Source organism: Epinephelus lanceolatus, chromosome 19, assembly GCF_041903045.1.
Source record: "Epinephelus lanceolatus isolate andai-2023 chromosome 19, ASM4190304v1, whole genome shotgun sequence".
In the NCBI taxonomy this organism is placed as follows: Eukaryota; Metazoa; Chordata; class Actinopteri; order Perciformes; family Serranidae; genus Epinephelus; species Epinephelus lanceolatus.
This window is the reverse complement of record NC_135752.1, coordinates 36,613,521-36,633,340: the sequence shown is the minus strand read 5'-3', so window position 1 is coordinate 36,633,340 and position 19,820 is coordinate 36,613,521. Positions and strand designations below refer to the sequence as shown.

The 19,820-nt window shown below is 42.3% G+C and overlaps 1 protein-coding gene across 2 annotated transcripts; it reads right to left on the bottom strand.

Annotated features, from left to right (window-relative positions):
• Positions 1–83: 83 nt before the first annotated feature.
• On the bottom strand, positions 84–18,064 carry nars1 (asparaginyl-tRNA synthetase 1). Of its 2 annotated transcripts, none has more exons than XM_033647403.2 (15): positions 17,889–18,064; positions 14,190–14,272; positions 13,941–14,006; positions 13,051–13,143; positions 12,844–12,933; positions 11,008–11,086; positions 10,728–10,798; positions 9,430–9,516; positions 6,546–6,767; positions 4,719–4,918; positions 4,171–4,306; positions 3,722–3,835; positions 2,634–2,765; positions 2,198–2,329; positions 84–1,324 (listed from the first exon to the last, which is right to left on the bottom strand). In XM_033647403.2, exons 1-15 carry the CDS (start codon positions 17,929–17,931, stop codon positions 1,193–1,195), a joined length of 1,680 nt encoding a protein of 559 aa, XP_033503294.1. In that variant the 5' UTR covers positions 17,932–18,064; the 3' UTR covers positions 84–1,192. The 2 variants fall into 2 exon arrangements, with proteins under 2 accessions (XP_033503294.1, XP_033503295.1); XM_033647404.2 differs by having other exon boundaries at positions 17,910–18,064.
• Positions 18,065–19,820: the final 1,756 nt, after the last annotated feature.

Sequence of the window (19,820 nt, the reverse complement as noted above, 5' to 3'; positions counted from 1 at the left end):
CCTGACAACGTTTGGCCTGAAAGGAAACCACGCCATCCAAACACCTAACACACCCAACACAAAGAAAACCCCTCACACACCAGCAGTTTGAATCACATTTATTTAAGTGCAGTTTATTGAGTATTTCAGATGAAGAGGCAGAAAGTACAAACATGATGAGGCCGACGCCTACGTCACACGTCTAAACCACTGATGTCAGTCTGATGAGTTATATTTCCACCTCTGGTCTCCAGACCCAGCTGTTTCTCTCAGGTAAGAAGTCAAATGTTCCCACGTACACAAAAAGTGCACAAAAGCAGCACTGACGAAAGTAAACGTTACTCAACCACCAAATAATGAGCGGAGCGGAGTGTGTGATTCAGACGCACTGTGTCTTTACATCAAACCTAACGCACAGAGTACATCAGAGTCCACAGGCTGAGCCACAGGATTCTTTTCCTGGATATCAAAGGGACGCAAATGTTTTGTAACCATTTTCCTACAGACGTGCATTCAGAGAAAATAAATGAAAACCTTATTTGGTGATTATGAGTTTCATATCTCCGAATTATGAGAACTGAACTTCACTTTACAAATAAGCTGTGAGGCAGAAAACCTAAGATCTAAGATCTTTTTGGTGCAACTGACAATGGACGAAATACCAGAGAAGGAAAATCAGCTGCTTTATATGTAAAAAAATCCAAAAGGAATTAGCAAACATAAACTTAAAAATGTATATTTATGAGGCTTTAAATTAATTTTCATTTTTAAGTTTATGTTTACAAACTCCTCTGGACAGTAAGTTGAAGAGGAAAACTGAATTTAAGGAGGAGGAGCTTTTACTCAGCAGACCACATTTGAGACACGTTTGCAGTATTTCCAGGACTTGTGGACACTCACAGGAAACTAATGTTTATTACTGGTTAAAAGATGAGCTGGTGAGTGTGAGCAGAGGCAGGACCATCTGATTCAAGCCAGAACAAATGGGAAGGAAGCTGTGACGGCGCAGCAGACGGCGTCTCTAACTGTGCTGAGGTCTGATATAGAAAATAAAAATAGCCAGAGGGACAAAAGACAGAATTCTTTGTGATTTGATTTAATGTTGGTGCGACAGATGTTGTGGCTCACAGGCTGCTGCCACATGCCAGATCCAGATATACTAACAGAATGTGTGTATGTGTGTGTGTGTATGTATATGTAAGTGTGCGTGTGTTCAGGGTCGGCAGCGCTGGATGAATCGTGGGTACAGGCAGACGTCTCTGATGTGATGTCGGTTCAGCAGCCAGGTGAGGAAACGCTCCAGACCCAGACCGTAACCGCCGTGAGGACACGTTCCGTACTTCCTCTGGAATACACACACACACACACAGACACACACACACACACGGAGCAGCCTGTTAACACACACTATTGATACAACACAGTGACACAGGAAGGCAAAGCTCTGGGTGGATTTGGAGAGTCTATGATTTGTGATAGAGATTGGCGATGTTAGCGTCTGTATGACAGCAGGCCTGTAACTGTCTGTCTTAGCTTGAGCAGGTCACGTTTGTGAGGGTCGCCGAGGAACTTCATTTGTACGGAGTGTCTTCCATGACGAACACAACACGGCGTTGCACATGCTCAGTAAGTCAGCATCAGTGCAGGGTCGCTGTCGGAGAGTTTTATAACTCTCCTCCACTCCTCAGCTCACAGAGGTTGCACTAAGTTACATTATGATGTGTTCAAACTCCATTCAGTAAAGTAAGAGTTTTGGGTGAAAGTAGAAAATCACGTTCCTCTGATGTGTTCAAACATAGTCTCGTGAAAAGTAGTTTGTTTTTTTGGGTGAGAAGCATGAAAAAGTCCAGCTGTCTGAAGGAGAATTTGTTGATGTTTTTCACAGCAACATAAAATAAATATTATAGAGGGAAGTGTGATATATGTAGTTTGGGGCATTTTTTTTTATATAAGATGATTTTTATATATTAAGGTCGTTTCATAAATGTGTCTGATGAGTTTGTGCCTAAGAACTAAACTTCTGTAAAACTATTAAAAAATATACTGAAAAATATCTTTTCTTAAAAATATCTGTTTAATAAATAAATATTTTTTTAGAATTAAGATTTCTTTTTTTACCTGGCAGAAAAGAGGGAATAAATAACAACAATAACATCCCTGTTCCTTTCAGGGCCACGGTGCAGACAAGAAATTACAGAAGCACTCAGTGTTGTGTTACCTGGTCAGTGTACCAGTAGTACGGGGTCGGGTCGATTCCCTCCCTCTTGTATCCCTCCAGCAGCTCCTCAGCGTCCCAGATACGCATCGAGCCTCCGACGATCTCGCCAACATTTGGCATCAACACGTCGACCTGCAGCGCGCACAAACACACACAAACCTTAGGCGGAGTATCGATGTAAGGCCACAGTTTCTGAGCTCCCATCTTGGGTGCACACATCAACTCTGAGGGTTCTGCTCCAATTAGCTTAGAGTAGTATTTACTCTATTACTATAGTTTGTACAGAAGCACTGATCGCTGCTCTGTCTCAGGAGAGAGGCGCGCACACACACACACACACACACACACACACACACACACACACACACACACACACCGCCCCGATAAACCTCCAGGTTTTGTGCCCTAGATTAAAGTTTGACCCCGAGGTTCGTACCGACTCGGTGAGGCGTCTGTCATCGGCACAGCGCTGCATGTAGAAGGATTTGATCTCAGCGGGGAAACGACAGAGCAGGATGGTCTCGTTGATGCTGTCTGTCATCAACCTCTCCGGAGCCTCGGGGATGTCCTGAGAGTGAGACAGGTCAGAGACAAAGACAGGTCAAAACACAAATAAAAATAAATCTTTATTTACAATGCCGTCTAATGGTTACAAAAAAGCACCCAGAAAATAATGAATGTGGTGACACAAACATCTTGAGCTCCTTGACCACACGTCAAAGCAGCATGGTCACATGTTTCTGACAGGTACGGCAGCTCCAGTTTAAAGACAGCCACGCCCTCTACAGGTGAGTCTGAAAACTGCAGGTGAGCTGAGCCCTTTCGTGCTAACTGCATCTGACGACCAGCAGCTCCACAGCTGAACTTCAGACTGAGGTCAGCACAAACTCAACTATGAGCTCTTTACCTACCTGCTGCAGAACGAAAGGATTACACATCAATAACCACATTAAAGGGACACTACACCAATTTTACATGTCAAGTTCAGTTTACTTGTAACAAAGAGACGTACTCAGAGTGGGGCCAGTGTAAAACATTTCAAATCTGTTTGATATTAAGCCAAACACTGGACCAGTATACCCATATTTACCACTAGGTGTCGCACTTGACTCAGCAGCCGCTCCCGAGGAGAACTAGAGTGGAACATAATGCTACCTTCGCTGCACGCACTATAAGCTACGCTGCTGTCTTAAGAGCATCAAACACTGTCCCACCACCCTTATCCGTAGGTTTTATACAGGATGGTGAGTTGGAATAACGGTGCAACATTGCCATCTTGAACAGGCTGAATATCAGGGGCTCGAAATACCAACACTTCGTCATAACTCACTCAGCGATGAACAGACTTTCACATTTATAGTGCTGACCAAGCATGCTGCGGACCAGCCAAAAAACTACTATCATAGTCTCACGTGATGACTGCTGACATGAAATCAAAGAGAATTCTGTGCTACTGAGTCACGATGAGAGCTGTGCTGGCAAGAACTCATTTGGGGAGTGATGTGTGTCGTGCGCAGTCGTCACCTCTCCAAACTCGTAGTAGGAGCCATCGTCCTTCTTGACGTCGTGCTCTCTGAGCCACTCGATGGCTTCTGAGTAGTTCATCCTCTTGAACGGCCTCTTGGGAGGTTTGAAGTTCTGGTGTAAAAATAAAACAAAAACACCATCAGAGAAAATATTTACAGGTGATCAAAAGCTCCAGAACACATACCGAATGGATCTGAGGTGAGATTATGTTAACTGTTCTCTCCAGTGACTACAATGAACTTTGAAGCTCAACATTAGCACCAATGTTAGCTAGATTTTATTAATCATCAAGATTTGGAATTAATGAATGTTCCATCAATCATCAGTTTTTGTTTGAGCACTAATTAATTTTTAATTCAGATGCAAACTGTGCTTCCTTGATACAAGTTAGCACCCAGTTTTAGCTTGAACACATTCCCGCATTTAAAAAAGAAAACCTGACATACGGGGTTGATGTCGTAGAGCAGTGGTGCGGCGGGGGATTTGAGCACTCTGTCCACCACGTCACACACCAGATCCTCCAGTCTGTCCAGCAGATCCTCAAACGACATGAAGGGACACTCGGCCTCGATATGAGTGTACCTGAGAATAAATTAAAAATCAATAGTTATGATATGCTTCACCGTTGTAGGGTCTGTGACTGGAAACACATCCAACACTGACTGCATCACCCAGATGTGCCGATCACTGGGACTAAGAGAAGACGAACTGCAGCTCAACTCCTCATCTCGACTGCTTTCAAGCATTTTGTCTCGAATAATAACCCCCAAATGTGTTTCATTACCAAATAGTTGCTTTGTCATCACTTTTACACCCAGGTCAACAATTCTCCTTTGGGCCAAAGTAACTCTTTCAAACTTTACTGATGCCCACAGCGAGTTCTCTCTGCTGCCTCTCCAGGTGTTACACCACACTTGGACATTACAGCAACTTGAAATTAATTCACTTTTCCCTCCTTTTCTGCAGTTGCTAAAAAGTTGATCAGCATACTCACTCGGACAAGTGTCTGCGGGTGCGGGACTGCTCTGCCCGGTATGACTGGGCGATGCAGAAGGTGTCGCCCAGGGCGGGTATGCAGGTCTCCAGGTAGAGCTGAGAGGATTGCGTCAGGTACGCCTGCTCGCCGAAGTAGTTGAGGCCAAACAGCGTGGAGCCGCCCTCCACCTGAGTCTGCACCAGGGTCGGAGGAGTGATCTACACCCAGAAAAAACAACAACAAAGAAAGAAGGAAAGAAACAGATGTGGTTAAGTTATCTGTTCTCTAAAGTTGGGTTCTTGTGTTGGTAAACAACTGGATTTGTTCAACTCTGAGGGCGACTCATTTTTCATCAAACCTTTTATCCACTCCTCTTGATTTGCACAGATCAACATACAAAACATTTACATAGCAGGCCTAGTTGTCGTTGTTGGCGGAGTCCGCCAGTACCCACCCTGAATAGAATTTACAGCAAACCATGCATGCATGTAACGCAACGTTCTGGTTGTTATCTTATCTCACTGATATGAGCTCCAATGTTGACTGCTCACTCTCCAGCAGCTGTATCAGAGCTGCAGGAAGTTACTGCTAAAGCAAATCCATTACAGGAAACCATGTCCTATTCCCCTTTGCCTCCAAAGTTAGCACATGTATGCAGGTTTTTTACACGTGGGAGCAACCGCTAAAAATAGACGATAGACACCTTTCCCATTGCCAGTGGACCTGAGCCATGTAGAAGGCTCTGCAGTAGACAAAAATGCCTTTCCGACATGTTGTTTCGTCATAGGCCGGGCCAGAAACAGGTTAGTTAACTGTGTACAGCATCATGGCGGCCAGTGAAAATGCTACGATGGTTACTTCTTTTTTTACATCTCGTACTTATTCAGTTTCTGTTAATCCCTGTGCCAATTAATTTTGGATCAATGTTCGAGTGCTGCTTGGACAGTATTCTGTGGTGGTCCGTCGTTGCATAGCGCGTCCACCTGGGTGTTGAAGATCAGAGCCGAATGCAGTTGGAGCCAATGAATACCTGTGACTACTACAGAGTCATTTGACCCAGGTGTGAATGCTGAATGCAACCTTTCCCATTACAGACAACAGCCAGGTGTTTGATGGTGTTACTGGGGTTTTGTGCTGCTGCGTGCTGCTTCACATTAAAAGCATTCAACTGGCAAAACACCAGGTGGCAGCCACAGCAAGTGTATTATACTGTACTGAAACAGTCACAGTGAACGATTACTTTATCAAAACATCGGTAAGTTTGCCTGGCTGCACTGTCAACGGTCAAACCAGCTTCTGTCGTATTCATGAGCTGCTTGAGGAGAGCATGCTGTAGTATTAAACCACACTTATTGTTACCACAGTAACCATGAGAATGTGCAAATCATCCAGGACTTTGACTTTGAGATAATTTTAAATACAGTCAATAATGGATTTGAATGGATTAAGATTTGATAGAGTGCCACTGAGGCCAAATCCTCCTGTTAGCACATTTAAAGAATCAAGATAAGGCAGTCAAATAAAGACGACAAACATAAGCTACATGCAGATATTTGCAGACTAGATATGTTGCCAACCTTAGAATAAAAAGCTTTTAGCCTGCTGCCTCAAACCGCTGCTTTTAGGACAATTTTATAATTCAGAAACAGGCTGAACATCGTTTAGAGATGGAGGTTTTCCACTTGCACAGAACTCAAAGAGAGGCGGCAGAGTGTCAGAGGAAAAAGCTTCACATCAACAGTGCTGCTGTTTTATTTAAGTGAAGGTCAACACTTTGACTCTCAGACACCTTGCACCTTTTTTTCTTTTTTACAAAATGTAATTCATGTTGTCGACGTGCTTCACCTCGTAGTATCCGCGGCTGAAGAAGTGGTCCCTGAAGCACTGCGTGACCATGGACCGGACTCGGAGGACCTTGGAGACGTTCTCTCCTCTGATCAGCATGTGTCGGTTGTTCAGCTGGACGTCCACGTCCGACTCTTCGTTCAGCAGGTTGTCGGCCCCGCCTGCCGGAGCTAGGCCGATCAGCTCCCAGAAGTCGCAGTGCAGCTCGTGGCCTCCGGGCGCCTGTGAGAGAAAGAGAAGAACTTACTGAGGAGCTTCTTCATGTTTTTTCATACTGTGGTATTAATGCACTTATCTAACGATGCAGAATGCTGCACTTATCTTAGGGGGAGATCACACAGAAATGAGACGCTAGAGAACCATTGTTTTCCTATGATACGCAACGTCTGACCACCGTTCAAGTGTCTTTTTAGGCGCACGTAGACGCTTAAAAGTTAAAATATTTTCAACCTTTGAGCGTCAGATGCCAGTAGCACCATTCGTCATTGTCGTCATTGGCCCAGGCAGCCAATAAAATCCTCCTTCCTGTTTTGTTGTGGCAGTTTGGTCATTTATGGCAGTTACGAGCGACAGACAACACAATGCACTCCGAAGATGAGGAATTTATCCTGACAATATTTGATTTTGATGAATTATACAACACATGCACACCTCAGTACTCGAACAAACACAGGAGGAGACACGCATGGAGCTGTGTGAGCAGCGCAACAAATTTGTCTGGTGAGTACAATGTAATTGACGATGACGATAATATGCTAGCTAGCTAGCTTCACAGTTTTTGTGCTGCATTTTTATGTATGAAAAGTGCTATATAAACAAAGTTGAATTTGATTTGATAGCTCGTGATAGTTTCATGTAAGCTACTGTCTCTACTGTCTTTGAGGGAAACACTATATTCAAGGGGAGACACAGGGAGGTGACAGGAGGTGTGTGTTGCGCGCGCACGCACCCCCGCTCCACAGGCGCTCCTTGCAGTTTTTTTTTGTCTAGCGTGCATTGAATAAGCGCTTTCAGCGTTTCAAGCGTCTTTGAAGCGTCCGCGTTTCTAGCGTCTCATTTCTGTGTGATCACTCCCTAACGTTGCAGAAAGTCATCGTTTTACCACGTGACACTGGAAGATGTTTATTATATTATTTATTCATTTTAGGGAGGCAACCATCGAAATTTCCCAGAGCCAAAGGTGACACCTTTAAATGCCTTGTTTTGTCTCAAACCTCCAAAATATTCAATTCACGATAGAAAACTGAGAAAAGTAGCAAACAATTAATGCATCAGAAAATTTCTGTGGAATTATTTTCTGATCTGAACTATCATTTTATTTGTTTCAGCACAAATTCAATTTTCTCTGTGCCGGTTATTTTGTCAATATTCTGTCTGGTCATAATCTCTGTTCTTACTCTTACATCAGATTTTATCTTCAATGATTGTTATTAGCGGCACGGTGATGCAGTGGTTCGCACTGTCCCCTCAAAGCAATAGTGTTCCTAGTACGAACCCAGGGTTGGGGAGCCCTTCTGTGTGGAGTCTGCATGTTCTCCCTGTGTCAGCGTGGGTTTCCTCCAGGTGCTCCAGCTTCCTCCCACAGTCCAAAGACATGCAGGTTAATTGGTGACTCTAAATTGTCCGTAGGTGTGAATGTGAGTGTGAATGGTTGTCTGTCTCTATGTGTCAGCCCTGTGACAGTCTGGTGACCTGTCCAGGGTGAACCCTGCCTCTCACCCAGTGTCAGCTGGGATAGGCTCCACCCACTGCGACCCCCAACAGGATAAGCAGTTACAGAGACTTTCATACGTGAAAACATTCTTCCCGTTTCCTGTGGCTATTTTTACACTGCCTGTTTAAGGCGATAATTTCACACTATTTCACCTCGCCATTCTCCAAAAAAAAAAAAAAAAAAAAAGTACAATTGCAGAGTTGTCTCGCCTTTAAGCTGGCAGCAGAGTTAGGAGAAGTGCCAAATCGACATGTGAAAGAGACAGCAGGCAGGACAAAATAGGTGATGTTTTGACGTTGTCTTACATGTGCTCCCACCACAGGGAGATTTGAAAACCAGCAGTTAGCAGCTAACTCAAAGAGGAAGAACAGCTGTTGAAAATGTCTGCAGTTAGTAAAACAGTGAGGTCCAGTAGCTCCTCGCTCTCCGCGCAGACAACGAGATCAGCCACCATATAACAGAGACGGTAAATGATTGTTATTGCCAGATTATGGCGTTATTATTGTTAGGAAAGCACTGCCAACGCATTTGTTATATGTCACACTAGAGGCCGACGCTGTTGTGTTATATGTCATGCCTGTCACACCTTTTTTGCTTCCAGGACTCCAGCATGCTGTCTATAATTATATTCTGGAGCAGCATGATGCTGCCGTTGTTTGGTTCTGTGTAAAAATACATAACGAAGGGACTTCTCGCGGCCCTACAGTGCTACTGAAAGAGGGGAAACTGAAGGCAATAGCTTCTTCTCTTGAAGAATAATATGCCTCAAACTGTCTGTGAGTTATTAACAGTAGTGGTAATCTGAGTGCTTAAAGGTAACGGAAACCATCTTCCATATTCATGGTAGGGGATTAGAGAAACCTCATTTTCCAGCTAGACTGCTCCTGGAGAATGCGCACCATGTTTATGCATAACCAGGTTTCTCATCAGCTTTGAGAGCATGTGCAGGATGAAGGATTCCCAAACTTGTATCACTAAAATACACTGTTCCAAAAAAGGTTCAAGTAAATATTGACAAAATCTAAAAAGCCAACCTGCTGATTGAGCAGCATGTGTGAATCTTACAGCTCTGATTTCCTGTATAACCTGATCTCTCAGAGTGACTTGGTATCTCGTGTATGCGTGTACTCGTGCTGCAGGTTCTGTCTGTTCTGCAGCAGGTGTGTTTACCTGCTTCCCCTCAGGAACTGGAGTGACAATCCCGTACAGAGCGACAGTGCTCTCTGTGGACAACACCAAGCCGTTGTAGCACTGGCACTGAAGACAAGATGGAAAAAACAGTGTTAGTTAACATCAGAGGGAAAATACAGCGTCACTGTGAGCATGTGTGGTTATATCATGATCAGCATTTTAGCTTGAAAAATGTAACTTGAACAGGTATGATGTCGATACACTTGTGTTTAAAGTACCTGCTCTGGTAAAAATCAAGTGTTGTTGTGAGCTGACTCTGATTAAAGCTTATTTTGCCTTATTTCATTTTTAAATTTTGCTGTTTGAGTTGAAGGTGTGAGAAAGAATAGTATCAGTAACATTGTTAACACTGTGCTACGTTACAGAGAAATACAAACCGTACTAATGAACCTTCATTAATATAGGCCTATATTTTATCTCCAAGTGCACGTCACACACTGAGCGAGCCGCCTGTTAATGACGCTGTGGGCTAATGGGCATGTAGCTACTTCCATGTTTCAGATGATACGTCATGTTTGTAGTCGACCAATGAAGATGAGTTTACATATCACCTTGGGTTCGTCCTTCACCTTCTCAAAATGATCCCACACTTTGGATTTCCTGCCCGACATGTTATTAACTAGCCTGTGGAATAACCGCAGGTACCAGCCCTGGAAATTAACCTGACTCCTGTCTGACTGCTGAGCATGGACACTTCCTGTGTCTGTCCTTTCAAATTAAAGTCACACATGATCCAGTCATATAGGTTTGGATTTATTTTGACAAGGCACAGCTCCTGATAGAGTTTCACATTTTTTTGTTTTTTTTTCTGCGACTAAGTGACCAATGAAATCTTGCCGACCATTATATTTCTGGTCGACTAACATTTGGTGGACTATCAGGGGGGCGGCCCTATAAGTAACAGATCCATTTAAGCTAAATACTGTTGTCTCATGTTTCAAAAGAAATCCAAAAGCAAATTGTTTAATTACGTTGTCTTTATTAGCAAGGCTAATATTGTCTCAGTGTAAAGAAAACTCAACCATCAGCAGCTAAAATTAATGTTAAGTTAGTCGACACTTTGACTGAGGAGCTCAACTTATGTTGTAATTATTGGAAAAATGGTGCATTGGTGATGTTAAACAAGTATTCCCACAGCGTAGTGTGGTAGTGTGGTTATACAACTGGAATTTGGAGTGACAAGTATGCTCCTGCCCACCCACCCCCAAAAATTAAGAAATAAAATACAGCACAATAATGTAACAACCGACAAAGAGTGTAAAATGGGGAAGCTGTACCAGTTTATCAGACAGGACACACTGGAGGAAACCAGTTCCATCTCTCAGCACAATGAACATCAGGTTCTTTCCTGTAGGAGACAAAAAATATACCCAGTATAAATATGAGTCAAACTTTCGGTCAATCGAGTTCAAAAGCAAAAGACTTTATGAATTTGAGTGTTGCTTTTTCTGCTCTGAAGCCAGAGACAGAAACAGATATACAACAAAAACTGTCTTCAAACACAACAGTTAGATTCATTTAAAAGAAACGTGTCAGTGAATGTGTCAGGCTCCTCACCCTGTCTCCTGAGACGATGAACCCATCCAAACACTTTGACTCTCTGACCTCGCTTGGCCTCTAGATGGTGGATTTTAACCTGCAAAACACAGTCAACACAAGTGTTTACGTCATTAGTACCTTTTTGGTACCTACAACAACATCTGCACTGATGGTGGTATTGATTATCTGGTCTGATTTGTAATCTTCTTTACTTATTAACTGTTCAGACAGCTCCTGATTAAGAACCATGCATGCAACTAAAGATAATTTTCTCAATTAATCTATTAGCCAACTGGTCTTTTAAAATGTCAGTAAATGGTGAAAAATGTTGATCAGTGTTTCAAAAGCCTGAGATGACGTCCTCAAATATCTTGTTTTGTCCAAAACTCAAAGAAAATCAGTTTACTGCCATAGAGGAGCGAAGAAACCAGAAAGTATTCACATTTAAGCAGCTGAATTATACTGATTATTTTAATGGTTAAACTAATCGATAATAATGGTAGCTCTTTTAAAAACAAAATGTTGCAAATTTTAGACCGCTTGTGTTGCTTGTGTTTAAAACTAGGCCCTGACACACCAAGCTGGCGGTTGGCTGGCGGTAAATGTTGGGCACTGCCCTCATTGGTGCAGTGTGTTCAGCACCGTTGGCCCTCGCCAGCACTAGTTGGCATTTTTTCCACTGATTCATCATGTTGAATCAGCATCAGCACGATTTATGTTGTATTGATTCACAAAATCACTCTGATTGACACTTCAGCTCAGCACACGAGCCGAGAAACTGAAGTGAGGAAAGTAAACAAAGAGCTAAAGTAAGGAGGGTGTGAGACCAAAACAAACTTGTTACATGAGGTGAGATTATTTTTCTTTAGCAGAAACATTTCATGATGGTTTGTATTATTGTTCACTGGCACTATAACATGCTTTGTTCTTTCAACATTGGATTCTTCTGTTAATGTGCTAACTGGCTAACTGGCATCAAGCCGGTCTTCCGGTTTTCCTTTTTGAATGGTATTTACAGACAACCACCGTCCGCTGGTATGGAAAGTTATGTCCTCTCATGCAGGCGCAGACTACACGTGCTAACTGGCCATCAGTTGCACTCTTTGCAGTGTGCTCATGTGCAACTTTTTGGCCGAGACACAGGTAATGTGAGGCAACTCAGCAGTCGGCTTTCATCGTCACTTGTTGTCTGAATTTGGTTTGGTGTGTTTGGGCCTTAACACAAGCCAGTCTTTGTTTTAGAGATAACCTACTGGCGTCTTGTAGCTAAAGGCAACTGAACTGTTTAGGAAAGAAATGCAGTTTGCACTGTCTCCATTCCTGTTCAAGACCATACCGCTGGCTGTAGCCTTAGGCCCCATTTCCACCAAGAAGGTACGGTTCCAAATGCCGTCCACTTTTAAGGTGGAACGTTAACTTGTAATGTTACTCAGTGCATGAGTTGATGACGTGAATCCATCAGCACACCTTAAATTTCACTGTGACAACTTTGACCATCACTTTAATTTTTATATGACACACACTTTAGTAATGAGTGGATCTTAAAGTGTTTATATTACTTTCTACCGGGTTAAATGAACTGCATATATTCTAATCCTCACTTCCTGTGGGCTCCAGCAACACTAAAGCCTTGAGCTTGCCTGAGAAGGACTAAATGCACAAAGCTGCTATTTTTAAATATCCCATGGAGAGAGACTCTCACTGCAGCCTGTTCTATTTTGTTCTGAAAATGTGGCCGTGCAGCCTCGTTCTGTGGACGATAAACAAGGCGCAGACTTCCATCTGTGTCACCGCTGATGAGGAAATACAACGAGTGCATTATATTGATATAATAGCTGAAACAATATGGCTGACCACTTCAGGCTCAGGCAGGCTGGGGTCGTTCTCGATGATGATCTTCTTGGCCTCCTCCAGGTTCTTCTCTCTCCTCTCGCTGTCCTCAGCCTGCATAGCAGACATGGAGCAAGCATTTAAAGACACTACATCAGTTTCTCAATAAACAGACTGAATCATAGCTCACTGCTCTCACAGGAGATGACGTGAGCCACATGGTGCACACACCTCCTTCTTATCTTTGGCGTCGTTCTTCGTCTGCTCACGGTTGAAGGCCTTCTTCGCATTCTTCATCTGCGTCTTGGAGATCACCGCCCAACGCTGAGGAGGAAACAGAGGACAAACACATACAGTACATGAAGAGACTAAGATAAGTAAATAAAAGAGATTTGTCTTTGCTTTCTAGCTCAGGTCCAGGTGATCTGTTGTGTATCGACTGTTATCAAGCGGCATCATGACCCGATTCTGCAGCAGGTTGACAAATACCTTAAGGTGAAAGGGGATAAACTAATCAATGAAAACAAACTGCAAATAATCCCTGCCATCTAAATCAAGACAGAATCATTTCCTGTGTATGTGTACGTAGATAAAATAAAGTTTAAAGGAACACTGTGTGAGATTTAGGAGGATTTAGTGGCGTGTAGCGGCGAGGACTGCAGACTACAGCCAGCTGATATGTTTCCTGGTTAGAATTCCTTCAGCGTTCACTTTCAGGAGGTTTTTGTTTTTACCAGGAGCTGAATTCTCCACAGAGGTCTCTTCCTCTCCAAAACAAAAGGACCAGGTGATTTAGACCGGTAAAATCGCTGGATAAAGCAGTTTCACATTCAAAAAAATCAGTGTTTTTCCAACACTGCTGGTTGCAAAGGGGCTGCTAACTACGGTGGCGGATATGAAACGCAAATGTCCCCATCTAGAGCCAGTGTTTAGTTTGTCCGTTCTGGGCGACTGTAGAAACATGGCGGTGCAACAAAGTGATCTTTGTAGACGAGGACCCGCTCCCTGTGTAGATATAAACGGCTCATTCTAAGGTAACGAAAACAAATGATTCTTATTCTCTCCTACACACTGGACCTTTAATGTGAAAATTCTGAAACTAAAAGATGTTTCAAACCAACCTCTCCTTCCTTCTGTGACTCTACGTAGAGGGTCGGGAACGGCTCCTTCCCAGCGAACAACAGAGCCTGTGAGGATTTGTTGATAAACACAATGACAGACATGTTAGTAAAACAGGATCAGTGGAGCAAATATCAATAACATCCCTATTATTTCTACAACTGACACCAAATCCCGGAGCCTGAAACACCACACGGCTGGGCACAATTGAAGTAAATAACAGAGGTACTTAAAGCTAGGTGCCCGTTTACCTTGAGAGGAGTTTTGAAGGGTTTCTGCTCCGTGCCGTCCCCATCCTGGTCGCTGCCACATTTGTCCGACACATACAGCTCACCTGTGAAGCAGAGAGAGAGTAAGAAACAGCACTACATCCCAGTCACTTAAAATACCTGGGGCGACCCTGGATTTCACAGCAAGTTTCCAGCAGTTTAAGGAAGTGATTACAGGTTTATATCATCAGTGGACACCGTTGAGCTTCAGGCTTCAGTGCCACGACAGGTTATATAAGTCAGAGGGAGGGAGAGACTGACAGGCACATTGCTGGTTTTGGCTTTTCATGGCATATGTTGACAAGAACATAGAAGTAGAATATCACTAGTGTTATCCCTCAGTTATAACTTAAATTATTAACCGTGTAATTAACAGACATTTTACAGGGTGAACGCTGTAGCTGGTGAATACTGGTTTTACAGAAATGACAACTGTTGAGTGCAGGTTTAATCAGATGGAGCTCACATAAATTTCATGAGTTGGCCGTCACACTCAGTCAGTACGTTTACATGACATTAGATACAATGGATTTATTGTGTAAGTCCGACTAAGCACAGACTTTTAAAATACATGTTAACATGTTAGACTGAAATTGTACTAAATCAAAAAACGGACTACTGATTGGGAGTCAAATTACCCAGACTTTGACCCGGAAGTTGAATAGCATTAAATGTGTAACAGAAGAAGAAGCTAGTAGCAACATGGAGAAATCTACATCAAGAGCCATGCATTTCTGAACGGACCAAATGTACAGAGCTGTAAAGTTGTCCACCACGGTACCAGTTAGCTGCTAGCTAACCGTAGCTAACTTGTTTGTCCATTGTTTGGTCTGTGACGTAATAGGTCAACCGGATAAAGGTCCAATACTAACAAGCTGAAAGGGGGCATATCTCCACCTATCGTAGAGGAGTCGCACATACTTGGGTCAATACATGGATTCCCCTTCCGTGCTTGTATACTGGGACAAGGACAGTTGTCCAGTTAAATGGCCCAGTCGAGCTGTAACTGTAGCTCTAATTAACTAAGCATGTAAACGTAGTGACTGAGACTCCTGGTTGACGTCATGTTGGTGAGCTCTCTGAATGTTTCAGCTTCAAGTAAAGAAGAGTGTTTCCACAAAGACCTTCCTCATGCAGCTGTGGCTCAAGAGCAAGTCGTCCAGTAATGGAAAGATCAGCGGTTCTGTCCCTGGCCCCTCCAGTCCGCATGTCAAAGTATCCTGTGTGAATGGTTACTGAGTAGCAGGTGCCACCATGTACGGTAGCCTCGACCACCAATGTGTGCGTGAATGGGTGAATGTGACATGTAATGTAAAAGCGCTTTGAGTGATTGGAAGACTAGAGAGGCGCGAGACAATTGATTAAGTGGCAAGACCAGTAAAAGAAAACCGACTCTTACTGGGACAGCAAAGTCCACAAAAGTCTATTTCCAGTAATCCTACCTCCGTGTTGCTGAAGAATGAGTCAGGTTTTGAACTTTTGCCTCCCGAAGTAATATTGAAACTGATCTAACATTTTAAAGAGCTTAGTCATTTGCAGTGTTATCAGACTGGAGGTAGACAGCGTGGACATGGTGTTGGTGATGTCACCAATGGGATTCTGCAGGGAGGCTTAAAGCCAGTTAGTGTTTACTTCTCACCAACAAATCCACATTCACCTATCAACAGACGCAAACATGACAGAAAACATGGCAGAAGGTATGCGGACATCTGAGCATTCCACCCAAATGTGCCAGCTGAACATGTCTGGCAGTAACAGCCTCCAGGGTTTCAGGCTTCCCAGCTGATTTTGTAACCCGACTGCAGCCTAATTCAGCCCACAGGCACATTAGTGAGCTCCTACACTGATGTTGGGAGATAAGGCCTCACAAACAGGCTGGATAACAGGTAACACAGAAGGTTTGCATGGTGAATGTGACGTGATCTTTCAGCGAGTAACGTAAAGAGTGCTGAGGTCACACACGGGGGAATCTTGACTGAATTAAGAGTGATGACAACAATAAGCAAGTTAAATAAACACACATGAAGCATCTCTACTATAAACCAGGGCTGCAACTAACGTTACACCCAAGTATGTGGGCAGATTCTACCATATACGTTTAGCCATAAGGTGCATCCCTCTTTAAATCCTGACATCTTTTCAGGGTAACTTCAGTATTTTTCAACCTGGGTTTTTGTGTCCAAGTGACTATCAGAAATAGGGATCGACTGGTATTGTTTTTAAGAGCCGATGCTGATACAAATGAAACAGAGATACCGATAGCCGATATTTACAACCGATATACGTCTGCTGTAAAAATCATAGTTGACACAGTTAAAAAAATAAACACTGACACCAGAGGCAGGATAAAAACTCAGACCAAAGACTGAAATTTTTGATCTTTAAATAAATAGGAAAATAAATAAGTTAAAAATAAATAAATAAATAAATAAGTAACGAAGTTGAAGAATATGCCAGCTAAATAAAGACAGATTACTAAAAATAAATACACAACAATCATAAATACAACATTAAAAAATAAAATAAAATAAAATAAAATAAACGAGAGCTCAATTAAAAGCCAGGCTAAAAAGGTCTTGTGTTTGCTTTTAAGAGCCTAGAGTGGTACGTGCAGGCAGTGAGAAGCACAGCAGGGGCAAAACAGCTAAGGAAAGCAAAATTGTATAAGAAAATGAAACAGGCTGCAATGTGACCACTTGAGGCTTTTGTGTACCGTCAATTTATGTCCACTAAAAGCGCCTGTTTTTGCCAGTGACAGGCTCAGGTTGTTATTCAAACTGGCTGATGGTGTCTTTTTATTAAAGAGCAAGACCAGATATCTCCACAAACTCACCAGGCTCCACTTAAATACACATTGAACTGGGTGAAATAAGGATTTGGAGCCTGATGAGTCTTTTTATAAGACCTATGGATAAACGATATTGGATATTTTGCTGATCTGCTGATATATAACAACTCATTTGACTGATAACTGATACAGATATCAATATATCCATTTTTCCCCACCTAATTTTAGTCTCTTCTGTAGTTGAATTAACATCATATTATTCATGCACACTCTTATCGTGACGGCCCACCAGTACATGGAGACATGAAATACTTTTCAGTGTATGTAATATTCATGTATGTGCAAATGAAGGAGACATAAGAATACATGACATGTGTTAAGAATAGCATACAGACCTAAATATACACCATCTGTGGGTGGACCCATCCTATCCTGACCCTGCATACAGTGACACGACAAAAGGCGAAACTGAAAGCATCACAGACGGATCACAAATGGCTAAAATAACGTAATGTGACCTTGATGACAACTTCACATTATGTGTCGAATGAAGGACGGTTAAATTATGAGGCAAAATCACACTGCCTGACGCAGCCCTGTAGCTGCTGCACAGCAAACTGACAGCTGTCACTGCTAATTATTAGCTTTCAGTTTCATCTGCCGAGCTCTGTCTTTGTCTTCATTCGGCATCCGCACATTGGTGAAGTGTCTGTGTATGTAGACCTGCTCGCTTTGATATGAATGGATACCGCGCCGGAGAACCACACATTCAGAAATCAGTGTTAGCTAGCTAACTGCTAACATCTCTGCAACTGATGCAATACGCAGGGCACACATGTCTTTGGGAGCTAGCTAACTAGCTGGCTAGCTCCGGCTAGCTATTTTTTCCTTACCCACTGAGACCTGTTCCACACCTTTCGTTATCTCCGTCGCCATGTCAATCCACGAGCTACGACAGTCCGCTGAGGACGCGAAGCTAAATATTTTTTATTCAGATAAGTTTAAATGCGACCCCAGACGCTGCCGCCGGTGGTGTCTCCTCCGCTGCGGAAATGCAACTTTACGTCAGCCCAACCGCAAGAGGTGGGTCATTTTTTCTGTCGGCACAGTAGATCAACGCTGATTGGACAGCGCTGAAACGTCACTTCCATAACCGCTAATCTGATTGGTGGTGCTCCTTGTCAGTCAAGCGGCTGGCCAATTAAAACAAGCTAACCCGTCAATCAGCACAAACGACTCCGCTTGAGACGAAATGATTAATTTGGTTTTTAAATAAAACAGACTTTGTGCGACTTTAACTCAGGATAATATACAGGCCTCTTAAAGGATTTTTTTGCTTATCGCTGTTGTTCCTAAAGTGTCAGCAATGTGCCCTGTTAATGATTTTCTTCACAAATAATTAAAATCCCAAGTAGATCCTTCTGAGGAAGTTGAAACCATTGACCATATATTTTTTAAATGTCCACATGTGAATTTACTATGGTCTGATACTCTGTCGTTAAAAATGGATAATATTCAAATACATTCATATATATTTTTAATGGACAACCTGGATGCAAACGTTTCATTCATTCAGTCATTTAACTCATAACCATGACTCACATGGTATGGAGCACATATAGTCCTGGCAACAAAACAACACAAAAACAAAGGAACAACAAAGGAAGGACACTCTTCAAAAAGGCACCTAGTTTACAAATAACTTTTAAATTATTAGACTGTAATAATAAAATTAATGTAAACATGGATGGACAAGTTACAAAATATTTTGGCAGATATCTTTGTCTGAAGTTCATGATACATACATTCGTACATTCAAACAGAATGTGAAACTCATCACCAAGACGATTATCATTACATGAATTACAGAACCTCTGGCTTCTGTCCAGCCCTTTATATCTTACACTGACTTTTGGGATTCTGGTGTTATTCACCCTAAAATTACAAATGGCCTGTCTATGCTTCTGATTTTGACACAGTAAGTACTTTTCTAATTTAAACTCTTGTTTAAACTCTACATAAATATCACAAGATGTCATACTATTAAGTTCACTTCGCCATCTTTGCAGAAACTGGTCTTTCATCCTCTGCTCAACCATTAGTTTCAACAAGTCGATGTTACTACATTTTTGAGAGAGCCAAAGGAAAGATAAACCACAGTCATCCAATATCTGCTTCACTTGCAGAATCCATGGTGACACAAATACACCTGAGTTATGCAGTCTAAGCAAACAAGTACACATTATTCTATGCAGTTTACTTTCTTTCCCTTCTATCAGCCTTCCCCAATAACCAATGACTCTCTTTTTAACTGCAGTACAAAGTGGACACCTCCCCAACTCACCATAAAACACATTATTACATGTTGTTGTCTTAACTTTTAGGATATATTTAAGGAATATGAGATGTAATTTTTCAAGTGAATCAAATTTTTCAGACCCCCAAACCTCACATGCATGGCAGGGGATGCTTGCTTATACAACTCATCAATAGCAATTTTGAATGATCCATTATGGATCTCATAGTAATCCCAAGATATTTAAAACAATGAACAACCTCTAAGTTCTTCCCATTGCAAACAAACTTGCTAGCATCAACTTTTCTAGATCCAAATGCTGTTTTGGGTAAATACCACAGTCATACTTTTAAGTGGAAGTATGTACTCCCTCACTGTGTTAAAAAATATTTGACACCTACTTTAGGTCGTTCATATGTATGGAAAAATTGAATAGTAAAGCAAAAAAAAACAAAACTGTATACATCTATATCTAGGTGCTTTTGTCGTCTCTTGCCTTGCTCTCTTGTGCTTCTGATTGTTTCTCCTT